Source organism: Ranitomeya variabilis, chromosome 7 (genome assembly GCF_051348905.1).
Source record: "Ranitomeya variabilis isolate aRanVar5 chromosome 7, aRanVar5.hap1, whole genome shotgun sequence".
NCBI classification, from domain to species: Eukaryota; Metazoa; Chordata; class Amphibia; order Anura; family Dendrobatidae; genus Ranitomeya; species Ranitomeya variabilis.
In genome coordinates this window covers 192,711,699-192,732,230 of record NC_135238.1, presented here as the reverse complement: position 1 = coordinate 192,732,230, position 20,532 = coordinate 192,711,699, and the positions used below count along the sequence as shown (strand labels likewise).

Sequence of the window (20,532 nt, the reverse complement as noted above, 5' to 3'; positions counted from 1 at the left end):
GTTTTAAGCAAAAAATTGTCTTAATTAATAATTTAGAAGTAGCTTGGTTATACCAGTGCTTCCCTTTCTCTTTTTATTGTAAGCTGAGCTGCCCCACATCTCTGCACACCATTACCAATCTAAAGGTTCGTTGAGGCATAGGATCACAGCGACTTACGTTCACAGGTGTTTTTGAGTTGATCCATCATCATCACTCACAAGTTCTTACCAATGTTCCATGAATTATGACCCATCCTATATTTCTCCTAATTAAATTGGTTCCAGTTATAAGCTGGGGCCTTAGCTAGACTTCCTCCGGAGTACCGTTCTCCCTGGGTGCCAGTCCACAGCTAGGAGCAGTTTCAATGAAGTCTTGGCGGAGCATGTGTCCTGCCGCTCTATTTACAGTCTATAGAACTGACAGAAACAGTCAAACATTTTGGAGATCGGTGTAAGTCCTAGAGATTGAACCCCATTGATGCAGCATATATTTGCTATCAAATTTATATTTTTATTTTTCAAAGTGTACCAAATTTATAAACCATGTGCAACATGTCTCAAGTGAAAAATATAAGGCAGAGTAAGGAAAAATGTCTAACATCCAGCAAATTTCTTCAAGCTGATTGTACCATTTCATAAATATGCTACTATCCAATATTATGTAAAAAAAATCTTAAAATTTTAAAGAAACAAAAAAAAAAAAAAACAACATTATATCCAAGAGGACAGACGAACAAGGTTGCATAATGTATTATTGCAATGCTGGTCATTCCTTTTAGGTTAAAGGACAACCCTTAAAATTTAGTGAACAACACAAGTCCAATTATGTTGTCAATTCGTTAATCACTCATCTAGAAAGTGTTTAAAGGGAGCACATGGAAGACAAAAAGAGCAAATGGCCAAAGACTCCATGTCAGTTATACCAGCTGTGACATCACTGGCCACGCTCCCGTCAGTAATAAAATAATTCAATTATTTTCTTTGTTAAAAAGGAGGACATGTCAATGAACGAAGCCTAATGACCTGCACATGCATCATTTTAATCAGCTTGTTGAAAGGCGAATGCATAGATAATCCCATACAGATTTTTAATTGTTATCTTCTTCGAGTAACATGCTGGCGGAATACTGAGCATCATACAAAGGCCAGTACAGAAGACAGAGCCTTTCTCTATGTACAATATACACATCTTATTTTATTCTTTACTTGGAGAGTTTTCCCGCTGTCTTGTTATATCAATAAGTCATAAAAAACTGATGATTGAGTTCCGAATCCTGGGACCCCACTGATCCTAAGATTATTGTTAGTCCAGAATACAGCACTAAAAAGGTAATCTGCCATTGGGATCAATCATCCTCAGCCGTCTACATGGACATGCAGGTCATAGGAAGCTGAATAAAATGAAACCTTAATAGTTGTGATCTAATGATTTATTCCAGAGAAATTAACATTTTTCTTCTTATGTAAATGAGCTGTTAAGATCTTTGGGCGGCATATAGATCTCTGCGAAACTCTGCCTCCAGAGCTGAATTTAAAGCACCACTCCAGTGATTTTATTTATTGCTGGTGTGGTGCTGTTAATGTAAGGCCCCTGCACTTAGTCTTATGTTTACCATCCACCGTCTTCTGCTGTTATCCACGCTGCTCCAGTCAGTGTCCAGCAGTTTGTGACCGGATCGCTGCAATGTTTGCTGGAGTGAACCAGGGGGTCACTTTTCAGTGCAAGTCTTTAAGAGGCTCATTCTGATTCTCATAGACTTGCATTGTGACCGTTACCTCTGACTTCCCGTCAGTCAGAAGTTGCAATCACAAGATGGCGGCACTGGATCGGATTGGTGCCAGGAAGAGCTAAAGACAGCAGTTTGGGGGTATAAAATTAGGTAGAGGGATACTTTTTTTGTTTTTTTAAATTCAGTGCATTTAATGGGTTGCCCTCTTTCACACTTTTACCTTTTTGATAAGGCTCCAGTGTAACTACTAGCAACTTTCAAAATCACTCACATCACCGTCGATGTCCTGTTTTGGTGCTGCAGCCGGTGGTCATGTGACCCCACAGAAACCCTGTCTGTGTACCACTCTGCTCGTGTACCATCAACAGGTCAGATGACACAATGTCTCCAAAGCACTATCCAGTTGATATGACATCGGAAAATACATTCCTCCTCAATGGCAGGAGGTTGCCCATAGAAAAGACGAAGTTTAGAGGAAGGAGGTGGATAGGAAAACCCAGTGTCTGACAGAGGTGCATGCTGGCAACTGAAACTACAGACATGCCTAGCCATAGCTGTGATCGGAGGAAAATAAGAGGGCAGAGTCAACTTAAAAACAGGTGCAGTTATAACTGTGGATGTCGGGGAGTGGAAACAAAATCTCAAGGTGATTGGGAATTTGGGATAGGATGAGTGGTAAACAAGGGAACGGGACAACTCCTTTAAGGTATTTTTAATGGCGTGTCTTGTATATATGACATTTTGGTGACATTTTGTACTGCCATTTTTCTCTGTGATTGGAAGTCCTATGGACGTGAGATGTGTAAAATCATCCTTATGAGAAAAGATGAGCAGAGATATTCCTCTCATACAATGGGGAGAATAAATAAAGGTTACATTGATGATTTTGAATGTTTTTGCCACCTACAAAGAATGGAGAGGTCTGTAATTTTTATCGTAGGTACACTTCAACTGTGAGAGAGAGAATCTAAAAATAAAAAACAGAAAATCCTTTTCTTTAAGAAGGCCTCCTACTCTGCACTCATTACCTCTTTGATTGCACATGTTTGAACTTGGTACCTGTATAAAAGACACTGGTCCACACACTCAATCAATCACACTTCAACCTATCCACCAAGGCCAAGATCAAAGAGCTGTTTAAGGACAATAGAGGCAAAATTATACACCTGCACAAGGCTGGGATGGGCTACAGGACAATAGGCAAGCAGCTTGATGAGAAGGCAACAACTGCTGGCACAATTATTTGAAAATTGAAGAAACACAAGTTGACTGTCAATGTTCCTTGGTCTGATGCTCCATGCAAGATCTCACCTCGTGAGGTAAGAATGGTTCTGAGAAAGGTCAGGAATCAACCCAGAACCACATGGGTGGACCTGGTAAATGACCTGAAGAAAGTTGGGACCACAGTCTCAAACATTACTATGGCTAGGGTCACATTGCGTTTAGGGCAATCCGTTAAGCGCATAGCGCTAGAGGATTGCGCTAACGCAATGCTTCTCTAGGGTCCGCGTTCGGCGTCCCCGCTAGCGCAGATCCCCGATCTGCACTAGCGAGGAACGGACCTCGGGCGCGTCGCGGACGCTGCAAGCAGCGTCCAAGGTCCATCACTCAAATGACGGCACATCGCTAGCGCACGCCCAAAGTGGGCGGGCGCTAGCGACGCGTTCACCATTACAGGCTATGGCGGCGTTAACGGACTACGTTAACACCGCGTTATGCTGCGGTGTAACGTAGTCCGTTTAACGCGGTCACATAACGCAATGTGACCCTAGCCTATTAGTGTTGAGCATTCCGATACCGCAAGTATCGGGTATCGGCCGATACTTGCAGGTATCGGAATTCCGATACCGAGATCCGATACTTTTGTGGTATCGGGTATCGGTATCGAAACAACATTAATGTGTAAAATAAAGAATTAAAATAAAAAATATTGCTATACTCACCTCTCCGACGCAGCCTGGACCTTACCGAGGGAACCGGCAGCGTTCTGTGCTTAAAATGCGCGCGTTTACTTCCTTCCGTGACGTCACAGCTTGTGATTGGTCGCGTGCCGCCCATGTGACCGCGACACGACCAATCACAGCAAGCCGTGACGTAATTTCAGGTCCTGAATGCCTATTTCTGCATTCAGGACCTGAAATTACGTCACGGCTTGCTGTGATTGGTCGCGTCGCGGTCACATGGGCGGCACGCAACCAATCACAAGCCGTGACGTAATTTTAAAATGCGCGCGTTTCCTGCCTCCCATGACGTCACGGCTTGTGATTGGTCGCGTCGCCCATGTGACCGCGACGCGACCAATCACAAGCCGGAACATAATTTTAAAATCCTGAATGCCTAGAATTAGGACCTGAAAATTACGTCACGGCTTGCTGTGATTGGTCGCGTCGCGGCCACATGGGCGGCACGCGACCAATCACAAGCCGTGACGTCATGGAAGGAAGTAAACGTGCGCATTTTAAGCACAGAACGCTGCCGGTTCCCTCGGTGAGGTCCAGGCTGCGTCGGAGAGGTGAGTATAGCAATATTTTTTATTTGAATTCTTTATTTTACACAATAATATGGATCCCAGGGCCTGAAGGAGAGTTTCCTCTCCTTCAGACCCTGGGAACCATCAGGAATACCTTCCGATACTTGAGTCCCATTGACTTGTATTGGTATCGGGTATCGGTATCGGATTAGATCCGATACTTTGCCGGTATCGGCCGATACTTTCCGATACCGATACTTTCAAGTATCGGACGGTATCGCTCAACACTATAGCCTATTAGTAACACATTATGCCATCATGGATTAAAATCCTGCAGGGCACATAAGTTCCACCTACTCATGCCAACACATATCCAGGCCCATTTAAAGTTCGCCAATGACCATCTGGATTATCCAGGCATGGGAGATGGTCATGTGGTCAGACGAAAATAGAACTTTTTGGTATCAATTCCACCCACCATGTTTGGAGGAAGAAAAAGGGTGAGTACAACCCCAAGAACACTGTCCCAACCATGAAGCATGGTGGGGGAAATATCATAATTTGAGGTTGCTTTTCTGCAAAGGGGACACAATGACTGCACCGTATTGAAGGGAGGATCGATGGGGTCATGTGTTGCAAGATTTTAGCTAACAACCTCCTTCCCTCAGTAAGAGCATTAAAGATGGGTCATGGCTTGATCTTTCAGCATGACAATAACCTGAAACACACAGCCAGGCCGAGCAAGTCTCCAGACCCGAACCCAATAGAAAATCCTTGGAGGGAGCTGAAACTCAATGTTGTCCAGCGACAGCCCCAAAACCTGAAAGATCTGGAGAAGATCTGTATGGAGGAGTGGGCCAAAATCCCTGCTGACCAGACTAACAAGGTAATACAAACAGAGGTAACGGAAAACACCAAACATACACACATATAACAGAAAAATGAGCACTAAATAAAGAATACAATTTATCTGTAAAATGTTGGTGCCATTATCTGTATTTAGCAATGGCCACATGGTTTTGCCCCTAACAGTAGTTTTACTAGAAAAAACTATGCAGCCTTTAAAAATCACATTAAAAGCAGCACAAAATTACCCGTAGCATCGCTTCCATCCACACAGAATGTTGTTTCATTATTGGAGCAATGTCTACCGCTCTACTAATCCGTAATGGAGCTGCAGGATTTCTTTCAAAAAGTTTCAAGTAAATGACTTTCATTAATATTCTCTCCCTTTACAGATCAAATAATTTGTATATCAAAAGCATGCCATCAATCAGACAAAGCAGAACAGATGTGAAGTTATAAATTGCCCTGGAGACTACGCAGTAAGTATTTGCTCAGGTAAATCTGACCCCATTATAGACTGACACTGAAATTGGTCTGTGGTAACTAAGCAGTGCTATCTAAAGAAGACAAATTATTGCCGCTCCATTTACATGGCTTAGATAGTTCTGTAGCACTATACATATGTTGTTAAGGTTAGGTCAATGTGCAACTGAACACTGCCACGAAAAACCCAAGCTCACCAGAGGAAAAGTATATTTTTTACCCGACACAATATACTCTCCCATTTTAATAAAAGGTCCAGCTACATTGTGCTTGATTGAAAAAAAAACTTAAAACAATACACTCCAAACAGCATTAATTCCCTTTAAAAATATCTTTTTACTGTATGCAATTTCTTTTAGTACAATTTCAATTACAATTTTAAATTTCATATGTTACCATATACAGATGAAATGTCCTTTTTTATCCTTGTTTGGCAACCATAAACATTGTCTTTTGGCATGAATCCTCCAATTTGAGATCCAGACTCCAAGACATGTAGCAGATAGGGTTGAGCGACCTTTAGTTTTTTAGGGTCGAGTCGGGTTTTGTGAAACCCGACCGTCTTAAAAGTCGAGTCGAGTGAAATCGGCCGACCACCGTGAATTTTATTTTTTTTTTTCTCTCTCTCTCTCTCTCTCTCTCTCTCTCCCCTCCATCCCAGCACAGAAAATTTCGTATTGCACATTACAAATCCCTACTACGCACAAGCGATAACATGACGATAGGCGTTCACTCCCCTAAGACCTATGTCATCACTCTGCCCACGCTCATTCATTGGCTGAAAAAATGGCGCTAAACGCGTCATACGAAACGCGACTTTGCCGCCAAGATCGCGTACCGCATGGCCGACCCCGCACAGGGATCGGGTCGGGTTTCATGAGACGCCGACTTTGCCAAAAGTCGGCGACTTATGAAAATGCACGACCCGTTTCGCTCAACCCTAGTAGCAGACACAGAATCAGCCATTGTGCTTGATACCTCAGCAGAACATAAGACACCAACATTGACTTGCTGCATGTTGGACACAAGGTTGATGGAAAGCTCCATGATGCCTTCAGTGACCATCGGTTCGCGTCACTGGACACAATTCAATGACTGGCTAAATCATGGTTTTCCATCATTTGCATTCCAGAGACAGCAGCTTTTTTGACTATGTGGTTTAGGGCAATGTTTCACCATGTTACTTAAGGAGGACCTTCCAACAAAATTTTTCTACTTGGACTGGTTAAAGGATGTAAAAGTGACTGCGAAGTGGAATAAAAAGTTTCTTTTTTTTTATCTTGCCTCTCCATTGCGTAGATATTAGCAATCAAGTATTTGGCACCTAATGAGTTAATGTTAGTGAAGTCAAAGTGGGTGCTATTAGTAGAGATGAGTGGATCAATCTGCGGAGGATCAAGCTTTAGATGAATTTCCTGAAATTCACGCATTTACGTTTTGAGCTTTGATTCAGAATGGGCATGACGCCACATATCATCTATTTCCTGATGAGGTGCAGCGTACGTTACGCAAGAAATCTCACTCCAATCTTGTGATGGGGCACATGGAGCCACCTCTTAACAAATCAGGCTCGTCTGACTCCAGCACACCTTCTCACAACGCCGGCCTTGATAAATCAGGGTAAACAACTTCTAAACTCAGGCAAATCCCCCAAGTTGTACACTACGAAAAACATCAGGACTGGAGCTTTTGATCTGTCTTTTTGGGCTACTTGTAGAATTCTCTTTTAAGTTTTTTGCCTTTTCCAAAAGAAAGACACCAGGAGAATGGGCAAGTCATTTCTTTTATCCCTTTGTGTCTTTAGAATTCTGATACAGGAAAGATATATATCTTGGTACCGTGTTAGCCAGTAGATAGAAAAATATTTAGAATTGAGAGTCCTCAGTGGTTGATACCGGGTACCTCTAGTAATTACCTACAATCCAAATCTCGAGGTGTTAAGGGGAGCTACACGGAAATTACAACCTTTACTACCAATAGATGCCCGATTACAATCCATTTTTCCAGACCCCCCACTACTGTGTTTTAGGCAGCCCCCAAATCTAAGAAGCATCATTGTCAAGAGCTCCCTGTCCTCTCCAACAGCTGCAGGTACCTTTCCTTGCAATCAGAAAAAATGTAAAATCTGTCCATTTATAATGACCACGGACAAGATAAAGATCCCCAATTCACATCAGGACTACAAGATACCAGGTACTTTCAGCTGCGACACTTCTAATGTGGTGTACTTAATTATTTGTACTAAATGTCCAACTGGGGGTCTGTATGTGGGGAAGACAGGGCAAAAGCTTAGAACAAGAATGAATTCTCACCGCCACACAATAAGAGAAAAAAGAATGGATCTACCTGTGGCAATACATTTTTGTCTCCCAAATCATAACATTATGGACATGAAATTACTTGTGTTAAAAGGTAACTTCAAATCTAAGAGAGACAGAAGAGTCTGGGAATATAAACTGATGACGACCTTTGACAGTCTCACTGCAGGAATGAATGTGTCGCATGGATTTATGTCTTTTTACATCAACTAAGGAACGTGCCCATCAGACCATGTGGAGTCATCACAACAGAACCAACCCTAATCAGAGGACAATAAAACATTCCTTATCTAAGAACTGGCCCAATATTTATGGACATAACTGTTATCACTCATGGTAATTCTGCTTCCTGTCACCTGTCTTATCCATGGTTTTTTCTTTTTTTTTTTCTGTGCTATGTTGTGCATAAATATGTGATTCTGCAAAATTTCTTTTAATCTTTGCCTGATGAAGAGACCTGTGTAGTCTAGAAAGCTTGCAATTTGTTACCATCTTTTCAGTTAGCAATTAAAAGGTATCAACCACTGAGGACTCTCAATTCTAAATATTTTTAGAATTCTGAATCAGTTAAAGAACAATCAAAAGCCTGAACATTAACAGCTGGTCGTTTTGACAAAGAAATTCATATGTTCATTCTTTTAAGCATTTTAGGATACTTTTTAAGAGCGGCTCATCCAGAGAAAGATGTTGTGTGCCTATGCCTTTGCTTTTCTAATGCCATCGCATTTCTTCTGCATTTGGATTTAACACCTTCACAACCTTGCGATTTCCCATTTTTTGAGGTTTCGTTTTTTTTCTCCCCTTATTCCAAGAGCCATAACTTTTTTTTATTTTTTATACACTGGAAAGTGGGAAAAAAATCCAAGTGCAATGAAGTTGCAAAAAAAGTGTGTGTGTGGGGGGTATTTATTTTGTTCACTAAATGGTAAAACTAACCTGACAGCATGATTCTCCAGGTCAGTATGAGTACGCAGATACCAAAGATGCATATAGTTTTTTTTTATTTAAGTGCTGAAAAAAAATCGAAAATTGGTAATAAAAAATGTTTTTACTTATGTCACCATCGTTTTCATTTTTCGGAATCTGGTGCTGTGTGGGGGCTTATTTTTTGTGCCCTGAGCTGACACTTTTTATACCATTTTGGGGTAGATTCAACGTAGATCGCCTTTTAATGTATTCTATTGCAATGTTGCGGGGGTAAAAAACACAAAATTGTGGCATTTTGATTTTTTTTCTCGTTATTCCATTTACCAACCGGATTAATTTATTTTATATTTTGATACACTGAACAGTTCTGAAGGCAGCAATACCAAACATGTGTATTTTTTCTATTCTTTCATTTTTAATGGGGGCTGCATTCACAGAGGATCGTAATGACAGGCACAGGGGTCATCAGCAAACCCACGGCTTTCATGACAGTCCATCAGCGCCCCATGATCATGTGACGGGGTGCCGATGGGTGGGATGAATGACACTCTTCTGGCCGGTATGTGTTAAATTCCACTACACTCTGATACACCCATGACTGTAAAGGGTGCATGATGATATGTTTTTGGAGTGTGGGACGAAACCAGAGAACCCAGAAGAAACACGCAAATACGGGGAGAACATAAAAACTCCTTGCAGATGCCGCTCATGCTGAACCCAGGATCCCAGGGTTGTAAAGTAACATTGATAACCACTGAGGCATCCACATTAGGTTAAAGACAACCAAACCTAGTTTTAGTAGGACAAGCCAACCAACATGGTCTGTTGGGAGAAGAAAAGCTTTGGACAAGCCTCATCCTTTAATATTTCCTAGCTATAAGCTGCCTTCAGAGGTATGTGGTCACAACTTATTCCCCTCTCCCAGAAGATAAGCACATTTGGTTGAGTGGGTAAATAGGAGAAATAACTGTTGGGTAAACTATGTCCAGCCAACAGCTATAAGGCTACTTTCACACTAGCGTTAACTGCAATACGTCGCAAATGCGTCGTTTTGCCGAAACTACGCATCCAGCAAAAGTTCTTGCTGGATACGTTTTTTCGTCATAGACTAACATTAGCGACGCATTTGCGACGCATTGCCAAACGGTGCGTCCGTTTTGCGACGCTTGGGCGTGTGGTAGCGGACCGTCGGGAGAAAAAAACGTTACATGTAACGTTTTTTGCTCCCGACGGTCCGCTTTTTCCGACCGCGCATGCGCGGCCGGAACTCCGCCCCCACCTCCCCGCACTTCCCCGCACCTCACAATGGGGCAGCGGATGCGTGGGAAAAATGCATCCGCTGCCCCCGTTGTGCGGCGGAGACCACGCTAGCGTCGGGAACGTCGGCCCGACGCACGGCGACGGGTTGTTCCCGACGCTAGTGTGAAAGTAGCCTAAGAGGTGCATGGCCACCTTTAGAATCTTTGTTCCTTTATTTGCAAATGTGTGTTATCCACTTTAATGTACAGTATATAATGTACAGTATATGATGGAGAATTAAATATTATCACTGCTCAGAGACCTGTTGGAGTGCCCATCGCAGTGTACTAAAATCTGGACACTTTTCTTGAATTGGAGTCCTTTTACAATACCAAAATGCCACCTGTGACATTTCCCTCCAATCTATTGCACATTAACAATAATCTGGTAGTCACCATTCCGAAAAACATCTGATGAGAACGTTTTCTACAATATGTTAAGTCCTGTGAGCATTGTAAAAAGAAGTTTTCCGACTTTGGTGGAAGCCAATCATTTTTTGTTTCCATGATGCTCACATTAAGTAGATAGCATTGAAATGGTAAACTATTTCTCTGCCCTAACGTACATACAGATATCTAGTATCTACTGACATCTTTTTAATAAAACATATTAAATATTTACTTACCATTTAATATTTCCTTTAATTGACGATACCAAATATCACAGTAATCTTCACTTAAGTTATGAAAATCGATAGCGTTATCTTTTAGCTTGTGTCCCTTTCTAATGCACACAAATATTGTGATGCCCAGCAAGGTGCCACCTTTCTCATGGCCAGCCAGTCTGCGTTTCTTCAATTTCACAGAAAAGATATCCTTCAATTCAATGGACTCTTCTTTAGGTTGTGGTTGAACTTTTGAGCTTCCTGTATAGGAGAAAGCATAAAAGATATTTGGTAAAACAATTCTCTCAAGTATTGAAAATATGAAAGGCCTTATGATAAAATGACACCTGTAAGAGCAGATCTGATTTGGTCCTATGGAGAAAGCAGCTAGCGTTCTGAAGCGACCACGCATCTGAGGGCAGCGGGTGCCATGTAGTGATAACTTTGCGCTGAGGCGTCAGACGCCAAAGAAGAGTGATGAAGGAGGAAGCGATAGCCGACGCTAACTCTTTCATCATTAATTTCAACTGTATGGGCATCCAGGATTCTGATACAGTAGAACTTCCGATGACTGGCAGGGGGCCTGGTGCCGATGCTGGCAGCGGGTCCCCCGGCACAGGGGCCTTATGGCAGAAGCATGACCTGCCGCAATTGTAGGTACGCCACTGGTCTGTCTACAGAACATTATTCCAGAAGTTTTGGGTCTTGTTCATATGCAACTTTGCAAACTTTAACCGTGCTGCCATGTTCTTTTTATAAATAAGAGGCTTTCTCCTGGTTACCCTTACAAACAAGCTATAATGTTTTCCACTTGTAATTATTTTTTCTCATTGTAAAATAATCATCTCCAAAAAGTTTGGAAACAGCCTTATTACATTTTCTAGATTGATGGACAGAAACAATTACTTTCTAATATGATTGCTGAAGTCTCTCTGTCTTGGCACGTGTTAAAGGGATTGTCCACCACCATGACAACACCTATACTCACCTCCCAATCAAACACTGTATCAGCAATGTTGGCACTCTTGTTCAAAGGACTCATGCGACATTGTTTTGCCACGTTAGCCCTGCAAACAAATCACTGCTGGCGTCATTGTCCCTGCCTTCAGATTTATCAGTAACTCAAAATGAAGTGAGTGGTCAGATACTAGTAATAAATAGAAAGTAGAAGCTGTAAGTCCGAAGGTGGGTACAGTGACGCCAGCAGTGATTGGGCTCTCTTCTCATAACAAGCTCACATGAGCCCTGGGAACGAGAGGGCCGTCATGAGCCCTGGAAACGAGACAGCCAACATTGCCGGGACAGCGCTAGCACGGGAGGTGAGTATACGTGTTTTTATTTTCCCGGGGTGGGGGGGCAAACGTTCAGATCGAGAAGGGGATGTCCTTGTTGTGTACAACTACATTAACATACGCCTAAATGCTCCAAAACAGCAAATTGACCAAACTTCAGCTTTTATAAAGGTGGCCACACTTGGTTCAGCTTATCTCTAAAAAAAGTGCTGGCATTAGCATACATACATCTCATTGGCTAAATGTAATACTGTCTACACCCAGTTGGAGAGTTTAGGTGCATCTTTCAACCTTTAGTTTTGTTTCTTTCCTATTTTTTTTCTAAGTCCGTTAGTCATTCCTAAAACTCCTTATCTCAAAACACGCACACAGACTCAAACTCCATTCTGGAAAAAAAGGAAATGCATGTAGAATATCCAAAATGGAGTCAGGATAGAGAAATATTTAAATCCTGCTCTCACACTGCATGAGTGCTGCCAGCAATGGGGACCTACAGTTTATTGAGGGAACCATGAATACCAACATGTACTGTGACATACTGGAATAGAGAATGTTCCCCTCCCTTCGGAAACTGGACCGTAGGGCGGTATTCCAACATGATAACGACCCCAAAAACATCTCCAAGACAACCCCCGCCGTGCTAAAGAAATTGAGGGTAAAGACCCTGGACTGGCCTAGCATGTCTCCAGATCTACGCACTATTGACCATCTGTGGGGCATCCTCAAAGAGAAGGTGGAGGAGCACAAGGTCTCTAACATCAAACAGCTCTGTGATGTAGTCATGGAAGAATGGAAGAGGATTCCAGTTGCAATCTATGAAGCTCTAGTGAATTCCATGCCCAAGAGAGTTAAGGAAGTGCTTGAAAATAATGGTGATCACACAAAATATTGACACTTTGGGCACAATTTGGCCATTTTCACTTAGGGGTGTACTCACTTTTGCTACCAGTGGTTTAGACATTAATGGCTATATGTCGAGGTTTTTAGAGGGCACAACAAATTTACACTGTTATACAAGCTGTACACTGACCACTTTACAACATGTCAGATCTTCAATGTTGTCCCATGTAAAGATATAATAATATATTTTCAAAAATGTAAGGGGTGTACTCATTTTTGTGATATACTGTATATCTAAAATTCAAATTGTAAAGCACTTATTTTTTTCATTACTGTATGACCATCTATATGTTCTAATACAATATATACAGGGGTGGAGCAGTTAGAACAACTCCATGCGGCTCTGTTTTTCTGTAGCTTTGCCATTAGTTCGGAGAAAAAAATGGTTTTCCTAACATAAATGTAACTGCAAATGCTATTATTCTCTGTTGTCAGTTATTTTGTTTCTGTCGGATCAGGGAGAGACTTGGAACTTGCCGTTCATTGTGATCAGCGAATGCAATATGGAACCTCATGTTTTCCTCTAACTCATAGAGCAGTAGGTGATATGGACTAAAATAAAGGTTCATTTTTATAGGTGTCACAAATTATAACCCAATTAATTTATTTGTTGAAGTTGTAAACTTCATACATAAAACAGCCGTGTCAGTTCTGATGACATCACAAGGCGCATGACATCAGAGTACTGGACATCACAGACCTCACATGACATCACAATTGCTATAGAATGTGCAAAGTTCTGATCCTGAGCCATCTTGTGTCACAGCCTGAAGAGGACGAGTCCAGGTAGGTAGCTCTTCACTGAACGCTGAGGATCGGGTCACATCGGAGAGGGAGGAGGAGTCGCTGCACAGCATTCTGCACAGCACAGACAGCACAGCGGGGCCAGGAAGAGATCTGCAGTGTGCGCTGTATGGACGGCATCCTCATCATCACCAGGATTTCTCTAGATGAATATTAGCTGCATTTTTTTTCTTCCTGACCTTCCCCAGGCTGCTCTGAAGTTGTTGAGTATCCAAGGACCTGTAAGTATCAAGTGAGAAGACTTTTTGGGGTCCAGCATAGAAGGTAAGTGGGTGTGTATGTGTCTGTGTGTGTGTCTGTGTGTGCACATATGTACACGTCCCCTGAATTGCACCATTAAAGAGCTGTGCGTTTGTCCCCAGCATTTAAAGGTTGTGTATGTGTGACCCAGCAATAAAGGGGTGGCTGTGTGACAGTTTGTGCGTCCCTACACTAATTGGGTGTGTGTGTGTTTGTGTCTTCAACACTGCAGCAGTGAAGGGGTGTGTGTCCCTGTATTTATGTGTGTGTGTTGATGTGAGTATACATTGTATATGTTTGTATGTGTGTGTTGAGGTGTACATGTCCCCTGAAATGCAGCAGTGAAGGGCTGTGTGTGTGGCCCCTGCACTGAAGGGGTGTGTGTATGTGGGTTTGTATGACCCCAGCAATAAAAAAGGGATGTGTATGTGACCCCCAGAAATAAAGTGGTGGCTGTGTGATGCTTTGTGTGTCCCTGCACTAATGGGGTGTGTGTTTGTGTGCCCAGCACTGCAGCACTAAAGTGGTGTGTGCGCGTGTGTTCATGAGTGTGTGTAGTTATGTGTGTGTGTGATGAGGTGAGTGTGTTGAGCTGTGTATACATGTATATGTTTGTATGTGTTTGTTGAGGTGTACATGTCCCCTGAAATGCAGCAGTGAAGGGCTGTGTGTGCGCGTGTTTGTGTGTGTGTGTTGAGGTGTGTGTGTGTGTTGAGCTGAGTATATATGTATATGTTTGTATGTCTGTGTTGAGGTGTGTGTGTGTGTGCGCGCGCGCGTGTTGAGCTGAGTATACATGTATATGTTTGTATGTGTGTGTTGAGGTGTACATGTCCCCTGAAATGCAGCAGTGAAGGGCTGTGTGTATGGCCCCTGCACTGAAGGGGTGTGTGTATGTGTGACCCCAGCAATAAAAAAGGGATGTGTATGTGTGACCCCAGAAAAAAAGGGGTGGCTGTGTGATGGTCTGTGTGTCACTGCGATAATGGGGTGTGTGTTTGTGTGCTCAGGACTGCAGCACTGAAGGAGTGTGTGCGCGTGTGTTTGTGTGTGTGTGCTGAGGTGTGTGTGTGTGCTGAGGTGAGTATACAGTACATGTATACAGTATATGTTTGTATGTGTTTGTTGAAGTGTACATGTCCCCTGAAATGCAGCAGTAAAGGGCTTTGTGTGTGGCCCCTGCACTGAAGGGGTGTGTGTGTGTGTGTGTGTGTTTGTGTGACCCCAGCAATAAAAAAGGGATGTGTGTGTGTGTGTGACCCCAGAAATAAAGGGCTGGCTGTGTGATGGTTTGTGTGTCCCTGCACTAATGGGGTGTGTGTTTGTGTGCCCAGCACTGCAGCACTGAAGGGGTGTGTGTATGTGTGTTTGTGTGACCCCAGCAATAAAAAAGGGATGTGTGTGTGACCCCAGAAATAAAGGGGTGGCTGTGTGATGGTCTGTGTCCCTGCACTAATGGGGTGTGTGTTTGTGTGCCCAGCATTGCCGCACTGAAGGGGTGTGTGCGCTTATGTTTATGTGCTGAGGTGAGTGTGTGTATGTATGTATGTTGTGTGTGTCTCTGTGTATGTTTTGTGTTGTGTTTATGTATGTGTGTTGTGTGTACTTATGTATGTATGGTATGTTGTGTGTGTCTGTGTGTATGTTGTGTGTTGAGGTGAGTGTGCATGTTTGCGCGTATATGTATATATGTTGTTTGTTTTGTGTGTCTGTATGTTGTAAGTTGTGTGTGCATGTATGTATTTTATATGTTTTTTGTGTCTCTGTATGTTGTGTGTTCTGTGAGTATGTGTGCTGTGTGTGTGTGTCTGTGTGTATGTTGTGTGTTGAGGTAAGTGTGCATGCGTCTGCGTTTCTGTGTATATGTGTGTGAGTGTTCATGTATGTATTAAAGGTAACCGGTCACTTCATTTCAGGCCCATAATCTCCCACCATCTTGGTGGTGACTTCATTCCCATTTCCCTTAAAGGGGTTATTTGGGACATGAATTTATGACCTAGCTGTAAGATAGATGATCAGTATGAGATCGGTGGGATCCAACACCTGGCATCCCCATGATCAGCTGAAATCTGTTGCGGCAGTAGCAGATATATGGTAAGCATACATGATCGGCTGCTGCCTCTGGTCTATAAGACGCACACAATATTTAGCAAGAATTTTGTTCTTAAAAAGTGCGTCATATGGTCTAGAAAATACAGTGAGTGACAGTCACGCTTTATCTAAGAAATGCATCTTATCCCCCATCTTATGCTGGACTATGTCCGCCATAAGACGGTTCCCCACCTTTCACGCAGGCTCGCACGCCGAACCCCATCTTTATCGGCAGATGATGGCTGTGTTATTCAGCCATCATAAGTAGGGTTGAGCGACTTTCATTTTTTTAAGATCGAGTCGGGTTTTGTGAAACCCGACTTTGTCCAGAGTCGAGTCGAGTGCAGTCGGCCGATTATCGCTAAAAGTCGGGGATCGACCGAAACACGAAACCCAATGCAAGTCAATGGGGAAGCATAGTCGGCAGTGAGTGGAGGCCAGGAAAACACCTACAGTGCCCATTTTAATGCCAAAAACATCCATTCTTGTTTCTGAAGCTTGTCAATCTTAATTAACTTTATAATAATAGTTGTTCAATGGAACTTGGGGGTCATTTGGCAAATTTGTGGGGGGTAGGGCTGGTTCAAGGTTTTAGTGGGCCCAGGAATCGTGGACTACGTCACGGCGGTGGAGCAGGGAGAGGAAAGTATTTCAACGTTGCAAGTGCTGTGATCCTGAGCAAGCAGGGGGGCACACTTGTTCGCATTGGCACTGGCACAGGGCCCCTCAAAGTACAGCGGTGTGTTTGCACGGCGGGGGCGCCTCCCACCAGCAGCGACACTTTTGCGTACTCTGAGGGGCCCTGTGCCAGTGACGTCGCCAACGAGTATGCCCCCCCCCCACCTGATGAAGGAACCTGCACTTTCATCTGCACCTTCCTCTTTGTCCCTGTGTAAGGTGGTATAACATGCGGGAAGGGGAACCTTACTTTCAGCAGGGTCAGATTCTGGCTGTGTAGAGTGCAAGGGGAATGTAGTGGTCTAGGTCAAAGTACCAGCAGACTCATCTAGCAGTGGCTGGGCAATGGGCAGGATGAGGAGGAAACAGATATAGGGCCAAAGAATAAAGTAGGCTAAATGCAGTTCAAAATTGGTAACAGGACAGGACTAAACAGGCGGCATTGCTTTGTTCAGTGGAGTAGCAAACCCAGGAGCAGCAGACACTGTTTTAAGGGCCCAACCACACTAGTAGGCCAAATGCAGTTTAATATCTGATACTATAGGCCCAAAGCCAGAAGGTTGAAGCTCAGCTTTATTCAGTTGAGGGCAAACACCAGGGAGGGGCAGACACCGTTAGTAGGCCCTAACCACCAATTTTTAAAATAACAGCACTTATTGAGAGCCAGAAGGTTGAAGCTCAGCTTTATTCAGTTGAGGAAAAACACCAGGCAGGGGCAGACACCGTTAGTAGGCCGTAACCAAAGTTGAAGGCCAAATGCAGTTTAATTTCTGATACTAAAGGCCGAAAGCCAGAAGGTTGAAGCTCAGCTTTATTCAGTTGAGGAAAAACACCAGGGAGGGGCAGACACCGTTAGTAGGCCCTAACCACCAATTTTTGAAAACCCAGCACTTAATGAGAGCCAGAAGGATGAAGCTCAGCTTTATTCAGTTGCGGGCAAACACCAGGGAGGGGCAGACACCGTTAGTAGGCCCTAACCACCAATTTTTAAAATAACAGCACTTAATGAGAGCGAGAAGGTTGAAGCTCAGCTTTATTCAGTTGAGGAAAAACACCAGGCAGGGGCAGACACCGTTAGTAGGCCGTAACCAAAGTTGAAGGTCAAATGCAGTTTAATTTCTGATACTATAGGCCGAAAGCCAGAAGGTTGAAGCTCAGCTTTATTCAGTTGAGGAAAAACACCAGGGAGGGGCAGACACCGTTAGTAGGCCCTAACCACCAATTTTTGAAAACACAGCACTTAATGAGAGCCAGAAGGATGAAGCTCAGCTTTATTCAGTTGAGGACAAACACCAGGGAGGGGCAGACACCGTTAGTAGGCCCTAACCACCAATTTTTGAAAACACAGCACTTAATGAGAGCCAGAAGGATGAAGCTCAGCTTTATTCACTTGCGGGCAAACACCAGGGAGGGGCAGACACCGTTAGTAGGCCCTAACTACCAATTTTTGAAAACACAGCACTTAATGAGAGCCAGAAGGATGAAGCTCAGCTTTATTCAGTTGCGGGCAAACACCAGGCAGGGGCAGACACAGTTAGTAGGCCGTAACCAAAGTTGAAGGTCAAATGCAGTTTAATTTCTGATACTATAGGCCGAAAGCCAGAAGGTGGAAGCTCCGATTTAGACAGTGGAGGACAATTTGAATTAGGGACTGTAGACAGACTTAGTAGGCTGTCCCCTGTGGACCATGCATCCAATACATTAACCCATTGCGCCGTAATGGACACGTAATCTTCCGTGGCCATGCCTACAGGTCCATGCGTCTGTTGTCAGGTGCACCTTTGTACTCACAGATTGCCAGAGTGCATGGACAATGCGGTCTTTTACATGCTGGTGGAGGGTTGGGATGGCTTTTCTCGCAAAAGAAGTGTCGACTGGTTAGCTTGTAGCGTGGTACAGCGTAGTCCATCATGGCCTTATTAATAGTAAATAAAATATATAACTAGGCTCTATGAACTTTTAAATAGGTTCCAGGGGTACACGGGCAGCATTGGTGTGGTCAGTGGAGGAGTATTGCAAGTAGGGGCCGCAGACAGGCTCACAAAGGCCTAAAATAACAAACAGTAGGCAGTCATGGCAGTTTTACATCGGTTACATGGATACACAGGCAGGCACTCCAGGCAGCATTGTGGTCAGTGGAGGAGTATTGCAAGTAGGGGCCGCAGACAGGCTCACAAAGGCCTAAAATAACAAACAGTAGGCAGTCATGGCAGTTTTACATCGGTTACATGGATACACAGGCAGGCACTCCAGGCAGCATTGTGGTCACTGGACAGTGGAGGAGTATTGCAAGTAGGGGCCGCAGACAGGCTCCCAAAGGCCTAAAATAACAAACAGTAGTGTTGTGTATTAGACTTTTTTGGCTCCCTCTAGTGGTTACTAGTGATATGACTCTGGGATTTCCTTCCCTCTGTCTGCACCCAGCTGGGTCGTTACTTCAGGGGTGTTGCTATATAAACCTCCTGGAACCTTAGTCCAGTGCCTGGCATCGGTGTTATCAGACACATTCTGTTTGCTCCTGTTTGCTGGTCCTGGTTCGTGTTAAATTAAGCTAAGTCTTGCTTCTTTGTTTTTTGGGTTATTTGTTTGCTATCATTTTTGTCCAGCTTGTACTAAATTTCATTCCTGACCTTGCTGGAAGCTCTAGGGGGCTGGTGTTCTCCCCCCGGGCCGTTAGACGGTTCGGGGGTTCTTGAATTTCCAGTGTGGATATTTTTGATAGGATTTTTTGCTGACCATATAAGTTATCTTTCTATATTCTGCTATTAGCTAGTGGGCCTCTCTTTGCTAAATTCCTAGCTCATTCTTATGTTTGTCTTTTCCTCTTACCTCTCCGTTATTATTTGTGGGGGGCTTCTATCCAACTTTTTGGGGTATTTCCTCTGGAGGCAAGAAAGGTCTTTCTTTTCCCTTCTAGGGGTAGTTAGCTCTCCGGCTGGCGCGAGACGTCTAGGATCAACGTAGGAACGTTCCCCGGCTGCTGGTATTTGTGGTGCTAGGATTAGTTATATGGTCAGCCCAGTTACCACTGCCCTATGAGCTGGTTTTCTGTATTTACTGACTTAGCATTATTCCTGAGACCCTCTGCCATTGGGGTCATAACAGTATGCCAGTATGTTTAAAGCATTGCAGAAGTGGGATAATAAGAAAGGAAATTCTGAGGGGTTTTTTTTTCCTTCCTTCTCTTCCTCCCCTTTACCTTTGAGTGGCGTGTGCTTGCTGCAGACATGAATGTGCAGACCTTGATTACAAGTGTTGACCAGCTGGCAGCTCGTGTGCAGGGTATACAAGATTTTGTTACCAGTAGTCCTATGTCTGAACCTAAAATACCTATTCCGGAATTGTTTTCTGGAGATCGATTTAGGTTTAGGAATTTCAAGAATAATTGTAAATTGTTTCTTTCTCTGAGACCCCGTTCATCTGGAGATTCTGCTCAGCAAGTTAAAATTGTTATTTCTTTTTTACGGGGCAACCCTCAGGATTGGGCTTTCTCGCTAGCGCCAGGAGATCCGGCATTGGCGAATATTGATGCGTTTTTTCTGGCACTCGGATTGCTTTACGAGGAACCCAATCTTGAAATTCAGGCAGAAAAAGCCTTGCTGGCTATTTCTCAGGGTCAGGATGAAGCTGAAGTGTATTGCCAAAAATTTCGGAAATGGTCCGTGCTTACTCAGTGGAATGAGTGTGCTCTGGCCGCAAATTTCAGAAATGGCCTTTCTGAAGCCATTAAGAATGTGATGGTGGGTTTCCCCATTCCTACAAGTCTGAATGATTCTATGGCGCTTGCTATTCAAATTGACCGGCGTTTGCGGGAGCGCAAAACCGCTAATCCTCTGGTGGTGTTGTCTGAACAAACACCTGATTTAATGCA

At 43.6% G+C, this 20,532-nt stretch overlaps 1 protein-coding gene across 3 annotated transcripts in view; it reads right to left on the bottom strand.

Annotated features, from left to right (window-relative positions):
• CERKL (CERK like autophagy regulator) overlaps nt 1-20,532 on the bottom strand; it is a 205,512-nt gene that overhangs the window by 110,626 nt on the left and 74,354 nt on the right. For all 3 annotated transcript variants that reach the window (XM_077272592.1, XM_077272591.1, XM_077272593.1), the window contains one exon: nt 10,678-10,917. In XM_077272592.1, the coding sequence (XP_077128707.1) occupies nt 10,678-10,917 (240 nt within the window). The remainder of the gene's footprint in view (nt 1-10,677; nt 10,918-20,532) is intronic.